Source organism: Chanodichthys erythropterus, chromosome 12, assembly GCF_024489055.1.
Source record: "Chanodichthys erythropterus isolate Z2021 chromosome 12, ASM2448905v1, whole genome shotgun sequence".
In the NCBI taxonomy this organism is placed as follows: Eukaryota; Metazoa; Chordata; class Actinopteri; order Cypriniformes; family Xenocyprididae; genus Chanodichthys; species Chanodichthys erythropterus.
In genome coordinates this window covers 39551530-39572051 of record NC_090232.1, presented here as the reverse complement: position 1 = coordinate 39572051, position 20522 = coordinate 39551530, and the positions used below count along the sequence as shown (strand labels likewise).

The window sequence follows — 20522 nt, the reverse complement described above, 5'->3', positions numbered from 1 at the left end:
TGTAATAACTACAAGGTAATTAATATTACAAAACATTTTAAGTTAAATGAACTTGAATTATTAAGTTCACATTACTTAATCATTACTTAATTTTTTTAGGTCAACCAGTTTCCTCAAATTTTTTAAGTAAATTCAACTTATCCGGGCTAACAGTGTGTTAAATTAAGTTGAAACAATTACTTTTTGACTTAACTTGATGTTTTTATATTAAAATAACATGTTTCAATCATAGGGGTTACCATTGTGGTGAATTGTTGCACTTGTGCTTGGGTTGAGGACCTGCTGACAAACTTTCAAATTACTTTAATAAGAAATTAATCACTGTGGTAGTGCTATGGGTTGCATTTCCCAAAAGCATTGTAAGCCTATGTTGATTGTAAAACCATTGCCACCAATGGACTTATGATCAATTTAGGCTTTACAATGTTTTTGGTTAAGGCAATTTAGGATGAATCCAGTATCACATCTAGATTTCTAACACAGAACATCACAAAAGTTATATAAATCACAAAATTAAGCAAGAAGAATTAATTGTAAAAATCAATGTATATGAAAACAATTTATTTTTTATTTATTTATTTATTGCTTTTTATTTATTTTATTTTAAATGAACACAATTGATTCTAGTTCATTTAACATAGTTGATTCTATTGGATTTTACTTGTCTTAATCATGTGGAACCACTGTCCATGATTGAATTGAGTAAGTTGGACATAACTATTTTACATAGTTTTTAAAATTTTAAGAGTAAAAATAAACCTTTAATGTTAATAAAAACTAAGTTGGTTGTGTGGAAACACTGTCCATAATTGACTTGAGTTAGTTTAAAGTGTCACCTTTTTGAGTGTATGGTAAAAAAGGTTTTAATTTATTAACACTCAAAAGCTAGTCTTTGAATTAATGTAATTAAATCATGGAAAGGATTTCCACGTGATTAAATGGCTTTCTTTCAGCATTAAGCACTTTTGTTAGGCTAACTTAAATTGCATAGATTGGATCAAATTAAGTAAATGAGTTGGTCCAAAACATTGCAAATTAGTTGGGCTGACACTATTAAATTAAGCTGTGCCCAACCATAGTAAATAAGTTGAATCAACCTTAATAAATTAAGTTGACCCAACGTAAGTACATTAAATTGGAATAAAAAAAATTGCATAATGCTGAAATAAAGCAACTTAATCATGTGGAAATCCTTTCCATGATTTTTTTATATTCGTTCAAAGAGTTATTTTTTTGAGTGTGTAGACAGCCTCAAGCCGTGACTTGTACAAGTATGCGTATGGTTTTGTAATAAAGGGCAGGTGTGATGTTTTACTACTGAGTGCAATTGTGGGTATCATGTACTTATTTATCCAACAGCAAAAGGATAACAATATGAGGGTGGAGGGGGTCAAATAATACAATATAATCAGATTTGGAGTGCCCTCTGTTGAGACTGCTATCCTTACCGGGAGCGCTAATTGCCTTTTACAGTCATTACCGGCAAAAGACAGGGATTTGACATTAAAGCAGAGAAGCAACTCCCCTAGGACTTCCAACATAACAAAATGAGAATTATATCTGCTCTCCATGCACCAGAAATTGTCCTTTTCATCCCCTCAATGGATGGCTTGACATTATTACGTGGACGGTAAAGGCAACAGGATTTCAAGTCAGTAATCGTACGGATTATAGGAGGCTAATGAGAGTGTCAAAGAAGAGAACTATTACAGTCAGCTCAGATGCAAGAGTCTTCCATCTGCAGGGGCTTTCTGTGTATGTTTTTCAGCCTTCATTTTTTTTTTTTTTTTCTTCTGCATCTAAACATGATATGGCTATTAAATATTCATGGTTCCATATGCATATCTAAGATCCTAAAACTACTTTTCATTTACAAATAATAATAATAAAAAACCTTATTACTTGAGTAACCTACACACAGAAAATCTAATATCCTTTTTGATTAAGCATTACAGAGTCTGTAGCCTTTAATCAAATTCTTTTGAGAAAGAATATTACCTTGAGAAAAATCAGACAGTTCAGCTAAGCACATGGCAACAAGAGATATTTCCTACATTTCCTTGCATATTTTTTTTTGTACTCCTATAAATTAAAAAAATAAAATAAAATAAAATAAAATATTCAATTTAAAGGAATAGTTCACTTACTAATAAAATATTGTCATAAATAAAAAAATACAATAAAATAAATGATATATAAAGATTAAAATGAATAACAAACCGACCAAGTTAAAGGAATAGTTCACTCACAAATATACTAATATATTATATATACACTCACTAATATTATATAATGTACACACAGCACCCCATATTGACAGAAAAACACAGAATTGTTGACATTTTTGCAGATTTATTAAAAAAGAAAAACTGAAATATCACATGGTTCTAAGTATTCAGACCCTTTGCTGTGACACTCATTTATTTAACTCAGGTGTTGTCCATTTCTTCTGATCATCCTTGAGATGGTTCTACACCTTCATTTGAGTCCAGCTGTGTTTGATAATACTGATTGGACTTGATTAGGAAAGCCACATACCTGTCTATATAAGACCTTACAGCTCACAGTGCATGTCAGAGCAAATGAGAATCATGAGGTCAAAGGAACTGCCTGAAGAGCTCAAAGACAGAATTGTGGCAAGGCACAGAGATCACTGTGGCTGAGCTCCAGAGATGCAGTCGGGAGATGGGAGAAAGTTGTAGAAAGTCAACCATCACTGCAGCCCTCCACCAGTCGGGGCTTTATGGCAGAGTGGCCCAACGGAAGCCTCTCCTCAGTGCAGGACACATGAAGGACAAGACACTATCTTGGAGTCCTTCAGATGTTTTTTTAGCAAACTCCATGCGGGCTTTCATGTGTCTTGCACTGAGGAGAGGCTACCGTCGGGCCACTCTGCCACAAAGCCCCAACTGGTGATGGTTGACTTTCTACAACTTTCTCCCATCTCCTGACTGCATCTCTGGAGCTCAGCCACAGTGATCTTTGGGATCTTTGGGTTATTTAAAAAAATAAATAAATAAAAATCAATCAGTTTAATAATGTTAGTGTTATAACAGTTACAATGTATACAATGTATTTTATTAATGTTTAACATGAGATAAAACAATAGTTCAATGACTTAAGAATAAAATAAAATAAAATAACATAAATTAAATTAAATTAAATTAAATTAAATTAAATTAAATTAAATTAAATTAAATTAAATTAAATTAAATTAAATTAAAAATACTTCCTTACCAGCACACAATGAATCGGATTTCCTGCCAAGTCAGTAGCAGGTGCCTGCAAAAGCCTCCAGTCGCGGCCCTTGTTGTAAGTCATGTATGTCTTCACCTGATTCTCCACCTTCCTATTAGCAATGAGCATACCTTCAATCCCTGCTACCTGGGAACAAGGGGGAAGAAATAAGATACAAATATGAACATGAACATCTACATCCACGGTTACAGCGCTTGACTGTCATCTAATAAAGCCTCTTAATTACGCAGTCACTATAGTGCCCACTCTGAGATGGCTGAAGCTAGCTGACACGCTCCAGACAATTTCAAGTACTCTAGCTGACAAGCATCTAACCCAGTGCCAGGCTGCTCATCCTAGGCTTGAAACAAGTCCAAACTTAGCAATACTGAATCGTGACAGTGGTGCTAGCGACCCGTTTTAAAACGCGCCCCGCTAGTGAAGCATGCTCTAAGGCAGGGTCCGAGTCTGTAAGTGGCACTAATAGGGACTGCATTTGACAGTGTCATAGTGATGGAGCCGCATTGGATGGACACGGCTAATGAGGTCCCCTCCTCCGCTGGCCAGACGTGTCAATCACAGTGGTAATTATTTATTATCCTTTAGCTTCCATCTCTCCATTCCAATGTTCTCTCGGAAGAAGATGGATGTACTGGTTGTGGTAGAGTGGTTCATATTCAGCATGCTCTGCAAATCGGCTCACAATTCAGTGAGTGGATGAGCTGCTCATTCATGTTTACAATGAATTCATCAGGACTATGTGTTCAACATTATATGCAAACAATCAAAAGGGCAAACAAAGCAAAGATCTTCAGCCTGAAATACTTCTGTAAAAAAACAAAAGCAAAATGACCAAGAAAGTCTTGCTGTATAAACTATTTAAGAAGCCATTTGGGTTGAAACATATGTTGGAAACCAGCAATGTCAATGTTTCAACTGGGAGGAAAGACAAATTGGAAACCAGGGGCAACCTGGGGAACTGACTTTCTACATCCATTTATAATCAACTATGAGACCAGTTGGGTAAAAGTAATACTAATAATGGCTAAGACAATTTTATCCTGAGAAAAAAAAAAAAACAAATCAGACTAAACCAATGAAACAATGACATTCACATATTTTTAATTGTCCATAAACCTTTTGGGTACACTATACGCTTATAAATAAAAGTTTATTGGCACTGATGGTTCCACGAAGAAGCTTTGAATGGATAATTCACCAAAAAAATAACATTATGTAATCATTTACTAACCCTCAAGTTGTTCCAAACCTGTATGAATTTCTTTTTTCTTCTGAACACAAAATATATTTTGAAGAAAGAAAGAAAGAAAGAAAGAAAGAAAGAAAGAAAGAAAGAAAGAAAGAAAGAAAGAAAGAAAGAAAGGAAGAAAGAGAAAGAAAGAAAGAAAACTAAGTCAATGGGCTCATCACCTGTTTGGTTACTGACATTCTTCAAAACATCTTTTCTGTGTTCAGCAGAAGAAAGAAATTCATACAGGTTTGGAACAACTTGAGAGAGAGTAAATTATCACAGAATTTATATTTTTGAGTGAATTAACTCTTTAAAGGATTAGTTCACTTCAGAATTCAAATTCCCTGATAATTTACTCACCCCCATGTCATCCAAGATGTTTACATCTTTCTTTCTTCAGTCGAAAAGAAATTAATGTTTTTGAGGAAAACATTCCAGAATTTTTCTCCATATAGTAGACTTCAACGGTTTCCAACAGTTACCACTGGATCGGTACTTCCGCCTACGTCACGTGTGACCTTTCCGATGTGATTACGTAATGGCACATAGCAGAGCAGTGCAAGATGAGCATTGGTTGTTAAAAAGTATATATATTTTTATTTATTTTTTAATTTTTTTAAATTACCAATCTCTGCTGGGATCATTTAGAGTCCTTTGAAGCTGCGTAGAAACTGCATTTTGGACCTTCAACCTGTTGTGCCCTGGTGAAGTCCACTATATGGAGAAAAATCCTGGAATGTTTTCCTCAAACACCTTAATTTCTTTTCAACTGAAGAAAGAAAGACATGGATATCTTGGATGACATGGGGATGAGTAAATTACCAGGAAATTTTAATTCTGAAGTGAACTAATCCTTTAACACAATAGAAACTTTACATTCTGCAAAAAGTTTTTTTTTTTAAGAGTGGAAAAAAGGTTCATTAAATTTTTTAAATCTTCTTCATGGATCTTTGAACACTTTTGGAACCTTAAGAGTTTTCCATTCAAAAGTTTGCAGACGTCTTTGAAAGAAGTCTCTTATGCTCACCAAGGCTGCATTTATTTGTTCAAAAATAAAGTACATTTTTTATATTGTAAAATAACTTTGCAATTTAAAACTTTTATTTTTTTTTTTTTTAGAATTGTTTAATGAATAGAAAGTTCAAAAGAACACAAATGTAAAAATGTAAAAAAAAAAATGTATTTTTTTGTAACAATGTAAAAGACATTTCTGTTACTTTTAACCAACTTACTACATCAAAGCTTAATAAAACATTAATATATATATATATATATATATATATATATATATATATATATATATATATATATATATATATATATATATATATATATATATATATATAAATTCTTACTGACTCCAAACATTTTTAATGGTAGGCTATATTTAAATTCAAATGTTGCCAAGGAAAGCATAGTGTATACTTTGCAAACAGGAGGGCACAACACCAAAAAAGTTTGTGCACAGGGTGCCAGAATCAAAATATGCATTATCAATCATTGCTGTTATAAAACTAGATAAAAAGTAAAACAACCCCACTTCTCACTGATCAATAGGCAGATAAATATGACAAACGTCCAGCCACGAACCACATCTAGGCTCCAACTGGAGCTTCAGTGAAAAAGGCCAGTTTTCAATAAGCAGTAATGAAGGCTGCTGCAATCTATTAGAAATATGGATGGACTGCTGATTCAGTATTGGCAGGGTAAGCGTGCATTGAGCCAGCCTTGGCACAGCAGTGGGGAGGCGCATCATAACCAATGCATTAATGAAACCATCCTTGCTTGCACTCACTAATGGAGACTATTTTTAGCTGCTTGGACAAGGGGAGCGAATGTTTCATTTTTTTGAGCTTGGTGCAGGCTGCTAATTTTAAAGCAATATAATATAGTATATGCTGAGAGCAACCATATTCTGATGGTAATGTCTAACTGTCATAAAGGAAGAATGGTTGCCTTGAGCTCAATTGCCAAATCTATACTTATAGAAAAACTACAGGCAGTGTAAGTGTTCTGGTGTTCTTATTTGGCCCCAGACAGCTGGATCGATCTTGAAATACTGATACTTCCGATACTAGTTTTCTAGTGAGGATTTATCCTCACAAAATAATATTGATTGTGGACTAGTGATTTTATTATTTAGTAAAACAAATCATGCATATCATAACTTTAAAATTAAAGTATTAAATTAAATGTCATAGCTTAAAATCTAGCTTAAATTTAGCTGTGTTTTGGAGCATGATAGCTGGGTCTAGTTGGGCTCAAGCACAGTTAGGAAATATTGATACTTCAGAGAACAACAATCCTCACATAGTTTTTACTCCTCTATATATATATGTATATATATAGAGGAGTAAAAACTATGTGAGGATTGTTGTTCTCTGAAGTATCAATATTTCTTAACTGTGCTTGAGCCCAACTAGACCCAGCTATCATGCTCCAAAACACAGCTAAATTTAAGCTAGATTTTCCAGAGGGAGAAAGTTACAGTCTGTTTTCATGGTACAATGAACTCTTTTATCTCAAAAGATCAAGGGAAACTTCATTCCTCATGATAGGACCCCTTTAAAAAGGAGTCGTACACGAAACGCGAGCAGTTCCCACTGAATCAGCCTCTCCCTGCTAGCCCCCCTCGACAACATTTAACTACAACTCAATTTATCTCTCTGTCTTCATTGCTATCATTCATTTACGCTAGCTAATTCCCCAGAGGCTTAAGATAATGTGGGCTATGCTTGAGTGCCAGGGCGAGAAGTAGCGTCTGACATGAATTCTAATGCAGCCTGAGGAGTAATGAGCATCTAGCATGAAGCCGTTGACTTGAAGGCTAATGTTAGAATGTTAACAAGTTAGTGATGAAGTTATGCCTCGTAAAGGTCGATCATGCTGTTGCCTCCGAGGCCACGGCTGGTCCTGACGTTTTCCAGGGCCAAGGTGAAGTACACCCCACGCGTGTCAGATATGTACAGGTTGTAGGTATCGTTCTGGTTCCACTCCTGGACGGCGGTGAAAACCTGACCTTGATCTGTGCTCACGATATGCATGTCCTAGAAAACAGAAAAAGAAAGAAGGAGAAAAGACAGCTGAAGGGTGAGAGAAAAGAAAGCAGAAGTCATTAGTAAGGACCCCTGCTAGTTCTCGGTGGGCATGATCTACAGGATTACATGTTTGCGCAGGGCTCAGTTGAACATGTGTTTTAATGTATACCCAGATGACCAAAGCTAGCCAACTGAAACGATTTTGTACTACAGTTCTTCAATATAAGAAATGTGCAGAAATGTGCTTGGCATTGGTAACTAAAAACCTTTTGCATAACTATTCATCCAAACCAGTAGGTGTCAGTATAAAGGCCAAAAACACTGTCCTATCAAGTGAGGTATCTGCATTGGATTTGTAAGCTAATTAAATATAACTATTTAAAATAAAAATACAAATATTTTATTTGTTTAATCCATCTGATTCATTTGAAATTGTAAGTAGTCTCTTACCTTGGGCAGAGAGTATTTGGGGATTTTAATGCGTACAAAAGGTTCTCTTTGATAGGACACATAGTAGCTCGCTCTGCCAGTGGTCGTTACCTGCATGGAAAAAAATACACATATCTCAGATATCAAATAACTGGCGTCAACACTGGAAGATCCACTGGTGGTAAATATTGATTTGTCTTTGTACTTTGAACAAAAGTTTAGAAGTATGACCAAAATCTTACATCACGGTATGAGTAATTTTATATAACTCTCCCTGATGCTGTATATGAAAATATACACACTAATACTGGTTTTGTTAAAAAGTAACCCAACTGGCAACTCAGAGCTGGGTAAGTATTGGACAGAAGACTCACTGGGCCGTTATGATTTTAACGTCCTGCGCCACGTTGTTTAAAAAGCAAATGCATTTGCGCCCATTTGTGCACGCATGGGCGTGCTGGTCTGAAAACGAGGTCTAAAGTCAATGAAATATTTGTTTTGTTATGCATTAGTAATATGCGCCTATATGCGGGTGAACAATGCGCATACACTCTGCTTATTACACACACAGGGACGCACAGCAGCACACAAACATGCCAGATATTAAAAATAAAAGGATTACAATGTAAGCGATTATTATTATGTGCATAAACATAAAAAAAGGCTTTGGTGGAATCTGGCTTTTGCCGTAGATGGTCTGCTCGAGCAGATCCATTTCCTCGATAGAGAAGCGTTCAGTTTCCGGCATGTAAATAGCGAATCCGCCATGGCGCAAGCGCAACTGGCTTTTAAAGGGAATGGGAGATGAGACTCTGAGACCATGCGTCGGGCTCAACCATTTTTCCCATCCTTAAACTAGCAAAAGTGGATTCGGAAACGCCCCAAGCGCTTTAGACCATGCGCTTAGATATTAAAATAGGGCCAGTTGGGTTAAAGGTCTGAATGATAGTGTACATACAGGTATACATAATCAGAAGACATCTATTCAGGTAATGGAAATTGAACAAATGAATCAAATTGTTTATTAAAATGATTAAAATCATTAAAAACATCAAATAAAACAATCATTAAAAACATTTGGGGATAAACAGTAAAAGCCGATAGATATTCTGATGTACTGCAGTATCCCTTAAATGCATACCTCGGGGCTTTAGCGACCCGGGACGTCATTCACTACCCTCCTCCTCGTTCATTTTTTAAAGTTAGACATCAACCTTCTTGGTATTCTTCAATAAATTCATTATAAAGAATATAGCAAAAAAAAAAATCTAAATTATAAAATAATTCCTTTTTTGCATTCATTTTTTGTAAAAATTGTATAGGGTCGCAAAAGACCCGAGGTATGTATGAGTGTACGTATATTTTTTCTGCACAACAATAATTGAATCTTAGATGACGGAATAAGTGCAATTCACCTTTATTCCACAAGGTGGCACTGTCTGATATACAATGCTGAAGTAACGACTCATTCAGACAGAAAATGAAATAAAAAGAAAAACATGAAATGGCTCAGCGATTTACTGCAGAGCAAGTACTGAACGCAGTCAAATATGACTGTAACTGTTACTGGATGGATCTGGTGAAGCTGTTAGGGATCAAAATATTGATTTTGAATATGTTGAAAACTATATAGTTTTGAGAATATATTTGAGATCGCGAATGAGCTCATATTCATGACCTCAAACATAAAACTAGCCCATTATTTGCTGAATTTACAAGGAAATGAGCTCTAACGAGGACAGTGGTGATGGCATAAAACATCTGCTCAAACTGAGCCCTTTCAAGCTCCAAAAGGTAACAAAATATGATTTATTTTATTCTTCTGTAATTGTTACTCTAATATCAGAGGAGTTTTATATTATCGTGACAGGTAGAGATCCTTCCGTGTTGGATATAGATCCGGGTCGATAAAGACCCGAATATGTAAGAATGATTGGCGAAACAGTCATGCATTTAAGGGTTAAACAAAAGTTACATTTTACGTGTTATAGCAGAATATCTATCAACATTTCTAGCAGCAATATACAGACCTAATGTAGCCCTGCCTCTTTTCAGCACTGTGCTTGTTGTGTTCTGTCTTCCGGTTTGTATTTCCACAGCATGAAGGTAAGATCTTACGGATTTATGAACGAACCTCTCATATTAAAACCTTCCCAGTCTACCCAGACATTTGTTATGATATCCGCTTCAAACATCACAATGCTCATGATAACTTTCGTTAACTCTACAATAAGTAATTCCACTTCAACAGCTAATTACTCTTCAACAGTGATGCCACAGAAATATACAGAGCTACTCCAAAAACAGAAGTTCAAAGACAAAATTCTAAAGATGGCTGTGCGGTTGTTTCTCTGGCGCATAAGGTCTAAGCCGTCATAGCATCCAGCCCTAGTCATTTAATGAGATCCTGAGCTATTAACCTACTGTCTTCTCCATCACATCACACGAAGCTGTAAATTCAAAAGGCTAATTCAGTAACGGAGTACACAGGTTATATCTAGAGTGATTCGTTTAAAAGAATCTCCCCACCATGATTTGGAGGATACTTCTTGGTCTGGGTTTGTCGATGCCCTTTGCAGTTCAGGAGTGGAGAGTGGTAAATATCTTGTAGGACAATCAATACCCTCATTATTCTCTGTCAAGAGAAATCTTTAATTTTCGCAAGCAACGCGCCTGCTCCCATTCCGCTCTGAGGGGGATTGTTGGCGCTAATGATAGCGCGTGTAGCGAATACACACTGGTTGTTAGCATACACAGCAGGAACTGTCAGAAGCTTGTCATATCTACAGCTGCACAAGGGGGAATGGAGAATGAAATAAATAACTGTTTCGCAGCACAAAAGGTATTTCATTCTGCCAAAGTTGCAGACATGTTTAATTCACCCCACCTCTTTTCATAATTTCAATTAGAGGGCATATATACACCCAACAGGATTCTGATTTGAACATGGGAATAAAATGGGTCCATGATTATATGACAGAAACAATTAAGCTTCTTAGCGGGTAACATGCTTTCAATAAAAGAGGAGAGAGAGGCAGAGAAGGAGAGCGGCGGTCTGGGGAAAGTTCTAAACAAACAGCATGTCTGACGTGTCTCCAAAAAGCGGCTCTGCATGCAACAGAAGGAAGGAGCAGGCAGGATCGATGGTTTCCAGGGGTAGTTGAACTTCGAAAGAAATTGGGATGATCGATTTTTCTGTTTCACATTCTTTGGACTGTGATGCGGCGTGACAAAACATTGGGGTTGAGTGTCCACTCCTTATTGGCAGGACTTGTTATCTGCTCTGCTGTTGGACTTCCAAGAGGGATGTGAGTAAATGTTTTGAAACTTCCCATCAATGTGTACAATTTTTTCGGTTGGCTGGGAAATGTTGCAATTCATAATTCAAGTTGTGGCCAATTTTGGCCATTAACTACGGATACAATTATTTGTATTTTCCTACACCGTTTACATCAAGTAAATTTCACAAACAATTACAAAGAAACAGCAAGTAGCACACTGAATTACACATGAAATTTTAGGGCAGAATCAGGGACTGTTGCATTTTCTTTTTGGTTCGGTTCACTTTTACAAGGCAACATTTCAAAGTGTATCAAAATGTGTTTATGCAAATCACATGTTAGTAAAGCTGTCCTCTTATTAGTCAGAGTTTCCTCTTTTTCATTCATCAAAATGGATTGATAAGCTCCAAAAACATTCAAGATGAAGAGGCGCTCTTTGGTTTTCAACTGCAGTAGCTAATGGTGCTCACTCACAGAATCAGACACTGTTGCTTTTTATATAATACATTTCCCAACACGAATTATGATACCACTTGTTTCATTAGTTCGTTGGGTCGGACTGCTTTCTCGGATTGCCGTAGCACCCCAGAATTCGTTTTCAATCAAGACCACCTTTTTTAGGCGATCTTGGAGCAAATTGTTTTGGTGCAGGTCCAAGCGTGCCGTGTTTATATATGCCTGAACGAACCGAAGAAGAAATACTGCCTAGAAGAAAAGTATAGAAGGACTGAAATAGTATTTTCTTGTAAAATATACTCCAATTATCTTTATTTAAAACTGCCCTAAAATAGCTCCCACCCTCATTTGTACTGTTTCGAAGACAACTGTTTTGCACGCAGACAGAAATTAATATATTCAAAAACTGTCCTGGATTGGAATTGGAAATTTAGGCCATTACCATTTCACTTTTTCCCTTGAGTCTACGATTATTATTCTGATCCACCGGGGAGTTGAAAATGACACAAATAAGCATGAACATACACATAAGTAAGCATACAAACTTTGCCTGAATGGTAAGGAAACTTCACAAAGTTTTTGGTTTGCATTGACACAAGGGTGAGGAAATGTTCATTTTCAGGTGAACTATTTCTTTAAGGTACATTCGCACTGACAGTGATCTGCAGCCCAAAGCAAGCCGAAGCCATTCATTTTCAATGAGATTTGGTGATTTGAGGCAATATGAGTGACAGCAACCATTGCCAATGTGACAAAAAAAGGTGAGCAGAGTTCAACTTCATGCAAATGAGCAGCAACGCCATGGGAGCGAAGACAGAGGACCTTACATGATCCACCTTGGGATAGTTATATTTTAATCAAGTATGTACCAAATTTTGGACGCCACTTGTTACAAAGTGATTTTGAAAGGGAAACACAAAATTTCACACTGTGTTCCACAATCAAGTTATTGGCTCAGTTTAGTTGTTAGTTTCTTTTGCAAGATTTTGCAAGACTGTGAGTTACAAGATCACTGTTCTACTAGCGCCTTATAAATGAGGAGCGACGGGATGACAAAGCATTACACAGTGAGAATGAACTGAGAAATTCCATCAGGTCTGTTGTTCCAGGAAGTACTTATCTCAAAGGGTTACACTGTTGCTCCTATCATTCCTCTTTTTTTTTCAGACTGATTGTGGATATCATTATATAATCTAAAAATAATAATGAAATGGTGCCATTTGACTTGTTTTTTTTTTTTTTTTTTGCTCTAAAGCATTTCAGAAGAGTGTTTTTTACTATAACAATAGTTCCACCACTGGCTATCTGTTCAGCTAAAAATCTCTGGTTAAAATAAATATGTTTAAGGATGTTTGCAGTATAGACTTGCAGTTTAGGCAACATTTACCACAGTAAATGAATTAAACAGTCATTATTTAAAAAGCAGGTCTTCAACCCTGTTCCTGGGGACCCACTGTTCTGCAAAGTTTATATCCTGCCTGCATCAGCACAACTGAATTTCACACCAGTGTGATTTTCAAGTGATCCTGAAGAGCTTGAGTTCAGGTGTGTTTGTTTTGGGCTGGAGCTAAACTCCACAGGACAGTGGGTGCTCAGGAACAGGGTTGAAGACCTCTGATATAAAGTATAAGAAACTAGAAAAATATGAACTATTTAAAGTAAACATTTAGGGCTTCTAAATCATAATAGGAAAACAATACACATGTACATGTATGCACCCTCCTACTTCCACTCACTCTTACGAGTCTACACTCCTACCAGAAGCCTACTCTCATTAAAGGAGCGAAGGCTCAAGGTACCATCACAGAGAGGCACAAAATCACTCTCCAGAACATTCTTGTTCACTGTTCCTTGCTGGTGGAATGATCTTCCTGCCTTCATGCGGAATGCAGAATCCCTGGCAATATTCAAAAGACAGCTGAAAACCCATCTCTTTCGTGAGCACTTATCCTCATCCTAAAAAAAAATCCTATACCTATCCTTTCACTTCCTTTAATCCCTCTCTATTGTAGCTTATGATACTCTGAGCACTGCCTAAAACTTGTATTGTGTGAGCACTTTTTGTGTCTATTTGCCTCGTCATGACGACTCGCTTGTTTTATTCCTCACTTGTAAGTCGCTTTGGATAAAAGCATCTGCCAAATGAATAAATGTAATTGTAAATAAATGTATATCTCTTCAGTAACTCATGTGATCTCTGGTCCTTACCTGAACGAACACGTATTCATCCTGAACCACGAGTGAGTTGGTCTCAATATAGCCAGAAAATGGATATGTCCTACTGGATTCAGAGCAGGCTTGAGCTCTGCATGTCACATACTGACAATCTGTTGTAAGGAGAGACAGAAAAAGGATTCTAGCTGTTAATTAGATTCTGATTCTGGGGGCATTCAGTCCAAAAACCCCTGATTGCTTCTTAGAATCTCTAAGGGTGTCTCGGCTTCAGAGAACATTAAGTGGAAGATCCAGAATTATGTATCAAATATCAAATGGAAAATGCATGCAAACAAATGAAATGTCGTTATTTGCTCACCCTCTGGTTACCAAATAAAGAGGATTTTGGTTTTTGGAAGCTTGGTTACTATGAACTGTGTACTATGAACAAACATAAGGGTGAGTAAACAATGACAAAATTTTCATTTTTGGGTGAACTACTCCTTTAACCAGTGAGAGAAAGTAAGGTATTGAGAGTTTGGGTTCTGCATTAATCTGCTATCAGATGGTGTATTTATCATGACGGTAATCCTGTCTAGCTGCCTGCAGGACCGGCTTTATCCTCAGCCTCAGAATCCATCCCCAAGCTCACGGGCTCTCGTCTCATCTCTTTTCCTCCTCTAACATCAGGTTTAAAGGAGGAGTGTACCATAGATCAGCTGATGGAATGTGAGAGGAAGGTAAAAGCGAGAAGATGCAAGAAAAAGAGAATTCAAAATAACCTTATAGTATGTGAAGGAGCATTTCCTTGAATGGACAAGCATACTGAAGAAATACACCCCTTTACTGAGCGAGCCAGGGTTTTGAGTCTGAATGAGACTCACAGTGACACAGAATGAAACAAAAAAAATATAGTTTGTGAAAGTACTGGGACATGTTGTTTCAGAACAAATAGAATGAGTGAGGCTTAAGCAAGAATCTGCTGGCTTTTTCCTTTTTTCGAATAATCTGTTGAGTGAATAATAAAATGACTCAAAAATTCAGGAAAAATGTGATGTTCTGAATGACGTGTTTTCACTTTAATAATATAATATAATATAATATAATATAATATAATATAATATAATATAATATAATATAATATAATATAATATAATATAATATAATATAATAACTTTTTCTTTTTTTCATCCCTTTGATAAATTAATTTGTATTACTTTAGAGAGTATTATACATTGACTCACACTATTTGAAAAGTCTGCGAAATTTAATTTTGAACAATTCAATAAGAATTAAATATTTCATTACATTTTCACATAAAATAAAATAGAATAAAATAAAATAGAAAATAGAAAAAAAATAAAAAATAACAATGGCTAGAGCTAGCGCTAGGGCCAGTCAAAACAAATCAAAAGATATGAGCCACTGGGATGAATCGAAATTCTCACCACTAGATTGCAGAATAGAATAGAATAGAATAGAATAGAATAGAATAGAATAGAATAGAATAGAATAGAATAGAATAGAATAGAATAGAATAGAATAGAATAAACAATGGCTAGGGCCATGAACAGTAAAAAAACCAAAAGGTTTAAGTCATGTGGATGAATCAAAATTCTCACCACTAGATTGCAGGACAGAATAATTAAACAAACAAACAAACAAACAAACAAACAAACAAAAAATAAATAAAATACCAGTCCTAATGAATGAATGAATGAATGAATGAATGAATGAATGATTTGAGTCACAGGATGAACCGAAATTCTCACCACTACATTGCAGGACAGAATTGAAGAAAAGAAAAGAAAAGAAAAGAAAAGAAAAGAAAAGAAAAGAAAAGAAAAGAAAAGAAAAGAAAAAGAAAAGACAATGGCTAGGGTCATTACAAATAAAAAAAAAATGAGTAACTGGGATGAATTGAAATTCACACCACTAGCTTATAGAATAGAATAGAATAGAATAGAATAGAATAGAATAGAATAGAATAGAATAGAATAGAATAGAATAGAATAGAATAGAATAGAATAAACAATGGCTAGGGCCATGAACAGTCAAAAAAACAAAAGATCTAAGTCATGTGGATGAATCAAAATTCTCACCACTAGATTGCAGGACAGAATAATTAAACAAACAAACAAACAAACAAATAAAATAAAATACCAGTCCTAATGAATGAATGAATGAATTAATTAATTAATGAATGAATAAATGATTTGAGTCACAGGATGAACCGAAATTCTCACCACTACATTGCAGGACAGAATTGAAGAAAAAAAGAAAAAGAAAAGAAAAGAAAAGAAAAGAAAAGAAAAGAAAAGAAAAGAAAAGAAAAGAAAAGACAATGGCTAGGGTCATTACAAATAAAAAAAAAAAAAAAAAAAAAAATGAGTAAATGGGATGAATTGAAATTCACACCACTAGCTTATAGAATAGAATAGAATAGAATAGAATAGAATAGAATAGAATAGAATAGAATAGAATAAACAATGGCTAGGGCCATGAACAGTCAAAAAACAAAAGATTTAAGTCATGTGGATGAATCAAAATTCTCACCACTAGATTGCAGGACAGAATAATTAAACAAACAAACAAAAAATAACATACCAGTCCTAATCAATGAATGAATGAATGAATGAATGAATGAATGAATGAATGAAGGAATGAATGAATGTAGGAATGAATGAATGAATGGAATGAATGGAATGATTTGAGTCACAGGATGAACCGAAATTCTCACCACTACATTGCAGGACAGAATTGAAGAAAAAAAGAAAAAGAAAAGAAAAGAAAAGAAAAGAAAAGAAAAGAAAAGAAAAGAAAAGAAAAGAAAAGACAATGGCTAGGGTCATTACAAATCAAAAAAAAAAAAAAAATGAGTAAATGGGGTGAATTGAAATTCACACCACTAGCTTATAGAATAGAATAGAATAGAATAGAATAGAATAGAATAGAATAGAATAGAATAGAATAAACAATGGCTAGGGCCATGAACAGTCAAAAAAACAAAAGATTTAAGTCATGTGGATGAATCAAAATTCTCACCACTAGATTGCAGGACAGAATAATTAAACAAACAAACAAAAAATAAAATACCAGTCCTAATGAATGAATGAATGAATGAATGAATGATTTGAGTCACTGGATGAATCGAAATTCTCACCACTAGCTTATATAATAGAATAGAATAGAATAGAATAGAATAGAATAGAATAGAATAGAATAGAATAGAATAGAATAGAATAAACAATGGCTAGGGCCATGAACAGTCAAAAAAACAAAAGATCTAAGTCATGTGGATGAATCAAAATTCTCACCACTAGATTGCAGGATAGAATAATTAAACAAACAAACAAACAAACAAAAAATAAAATACCAGTCCTAATGAATGAATGAATGAATGAATGAATGATTTGAGTCACTGGATGAATCGAAATTCTCACCAATACATTGCTGGACAGAATTGAAGAAAAAAGAAAAGAAAAGAAAAGAAAAGAAAAGAAAAGAAAAGAAAAGAAAAGAAAAGAAAAGAAAAGAAAAGAAAAGAAAAGAAAAGAAAAGAAAAGAAAAGAAAAGAAAAGAAAAGACAATGGCTAGGGTCATTACAAATCAAAAAAAAAAAAAATTGGAGAAATTGGATAAATTGAAATTCTCACCACTTGCTTATAGAATAGAATAGAATAGAATAGAATAGAATAGAATAGAATAGAATAGAATAGAATAGAATAAACAATGGCTAGGGCCATGAACAGTCAAAAAACCAAAAGATTTAAGTCATGTGGATGAATCAAAATTCTCACCACTAGATTGCAGGACAGAATAATTAAACAAACAAACAAACAAACAAACAAATAAAATAAAATAAAATACCAGTCCTAATGAATGAATGAATGAATGAATGAATGAATGAATGAATGAATGAATGAATGAATGAATGATTTGAGTCACAGGATGAACCGAAATTCTCACCACTACATTGCAGGACAGAATTGAAGAAAAAAAGAAAAAGAAAAGAAAAGAAAAGAAAAGAAAAGAAAAGAAAAGAAAAGAAAAGAAAAGACAATGGCTAGGGTCATTACAAATCAAAAAAAAAAAAAAAAATGAGTAAATGGGGTGAATTGAAATTCACACCACTAGCTTATAGAATAGAATAGAATAGAATAGAATAGAATAGAATAGAATAGAATAGAATAAACAATGGCTAGGGCCATGAACAGTCAAAAAACAAAAGATTTAAGTCATGTGGATGAATCAAAATTCTCACCACTAGATTGCAGGACAGAATAATTAAACAAACAAACAAAAAATAACATACCAGTCCTAATCAATGAATGAATGAATGAATGAATGATTTGAGTCACTGGATGAATCGGAATTCTCACCACTAGCTTATAGAATAGAATAGAATAGAATAGAATAGAATAGAATAGAATAGAATAGAATAGAATAGAATAGAATAGAATAGAATAGAAGAAACAATGGCTAGGGCCATGAACAGTCAAAAAACTAAAAGATTAAAGTCACAGGGATGAATCTAAATTCTCACCAGATTACAGGACAGAATTGAATAATAAAACAAGCAAAAAATAAAATAAATTTCACACTCACACTCAAAGAAAGAAAGAAAGAAAGAAAGAAAGAAAGAAAGAAAGAAAGAAAGAAAGAAAGAAAGAAAGAAAGAAAGAAAGAAAGAAAGAAAGAAAGAAAGAAAGAAAGAAAGAAAGAACTCACGGCCATCGGGAGTGTGGGCTTCCATGTGCACTAGATCTAATTCCTTGTCCAGACTGGACACTGACCTGCATTAGAGGAGAAAGACGTTTATCACAGAGACGAAAAAAATCTATAACTGATGTCTTACCAAAGGTCCATTTCAGTCAGCAAAGTGACATAAGAGTTGTGAGGTGCCATTTCTCCAAATACCACATGATGGGAAAAAGAATCAAAGTACACTTTGCAGCAGTAACTAGAAGTGTATGTAAAACTATGTCATTTGTAGTTGTATATTTGTGCATGGTGGTGACAGTGAAGGAGTATAATGGAATTAGAATGATGACACCTGCTGGAAACCTGAGTGTGTGGTGCAAATCCATACTAGTGCACTAGCCCTTAAACAACCCCACCATTAACTAGACAGTGTCTTTTATAGCTCAAATAGGCTGTACTAGAGACAGACTCATGCACAAAATGACAACAAACTTCTGCTGAAAGCTCTGCTTTCTCAACCTCCTTCAGTGGTTCACACTAAGTAACACATCATCTTAGCTACATATTGTGTGATTTGTACACTTTGTAGTCACTTTGGTAAAAAGGCATTGACTAAAAATGTAAATGTATTTAAACATATTTGCGTAACTCTTGCATAAATAATGTTCTTGTAATCTTAATCTTACATTTTGTCATGTTTATCAAAATAAAAAATGGATGAAAAACTGTTTGTTACCTGATGGGAGACATCTTGGACTTAACACATAGTGGCTTAGAAGCAAAATCATTGTAGAAATGTGCCACTCTCAGTCAGCCATAATTAATATACAAAGAGTGTAAGTGACCAATGAAAAGAGGGTTATTGAAATAAAGCAAGTATAGTATTCAGCTGGTCATGTGATCTCAATACGGCATAATGCAACCCAAATAATGCTGTAAAATAAGACAGCTTCAATTAATCTAAGTCTAAAAAAAAGCCCAATGATTTAATTTTCGTCAAATTAAGAAATTAACACAGCCATAAATATTAGTATTGTAATTCTGCAGTTGTACAGTAAAATAAAACGATATATTATGGGTGGACCAGTACCTGAACCTGTTTTTAAAAATGCTATGGCAATTTTCATCAGAAACATTGCAATTAGATGTCCCTCAAATCTTGCAGCCCTATAGAAGTTTTCATGTCATGTGTGTGCACATCATTTTATTATTATTATTTTTTTTAATTTGTTTTCATCCTTTAACCATTTTCATCTTTAAAGTCTAGATGCGGTACAATCTTTCTTTCTCCTTTGCTCTCCTTAGCCATCTTTATGCCTATTTTCTTTCCATCTTGCTAAGCCATGCTTATTCTCTCCATTTCTTTGTCTCCATATTGAACAGAGAGGAGGTCTTAGAGCTCAAGCATCTGTGCAGATTTCATCTCAAGTAGACATGCACAACAGCCTGTGCTTTTTCTAAGCATAAGAGCAGGCAAAAAAAAAAGAAAAAAAGAAAAAAAAAAAAGACAATTTTCAGCCGTATCCAACTCAATCCGCATTTCATCAATGCGTCAATGTCAACCAGCACTCTACTAAACTCTCCTTGTTCGCCCATAAAATTGTAAGCTAGTGACATCGTGTGAGAAATGGAGATGAGGTGTGATTGTGACAGTATCACCTACCAGTAGAAGCGGTTCGGAGTCACTCGCTCATGAACTAGCTGCCACTTTCGGCCAAAGTCAAACGAACTATACAGCTGCAAAAAGAGGAGAAGAGAGAGAGAGAGAGAGAGAGAGAGAGAGAGAGAGAGAGAAAACAGGCAGCCATTAAAATCTGCAATCATTCGCTCTGTTAAGTTAAAGCCATATATCCATTTGAAGGCAGTTTCTTCTCATCTCAGTTTAGAGCCTTTTCTCAGAATATAACTGATTCGTCATTGTGATTTGTATTTCATTACATAGTTGAATCATTGTGTGTGCTGCCTTTTAAA

The 20522-nt window shown here is 34.9% G+C and overlaps 1 protein-coding gene across 1 annotated transcript in view; it reads right to left on the bottom strand.

The window, feature by feature from the left end:
* sorcs3a (sortilin related VPS10 domain containing receptor 3a) overlaps nt 1-20522 on the bottom strand; it is a 282904-nt gene that overhangs the window by 62852 nt on the left and 199530 nt on the right. Inside the window, exons 5-10 of the mRNA XM_067402597.1 lie at nt 20215-20288; nt 18579-18643; nt 13902-14020; nt 7978-8067; nt 7357-7536; nt 3238-3384 (exon numbers count right to left, since the gene is read on the bottom strand). Of these exons, the coding sequence (XP_067258698.1) occupies nt 3238-3384; nt 7357-7536; nt 7978-8067; nt 13902-14020; nt 18579-18643; nt 20215-20288 (675 nt within the window). The remainder of the gene's footprint in view (nt 1-3237; nt 3385-7356; nt 7537-7977; nt 8068-13901; nt 14021-18578; nt 18644-20214; nt 20289-20522) is intronic.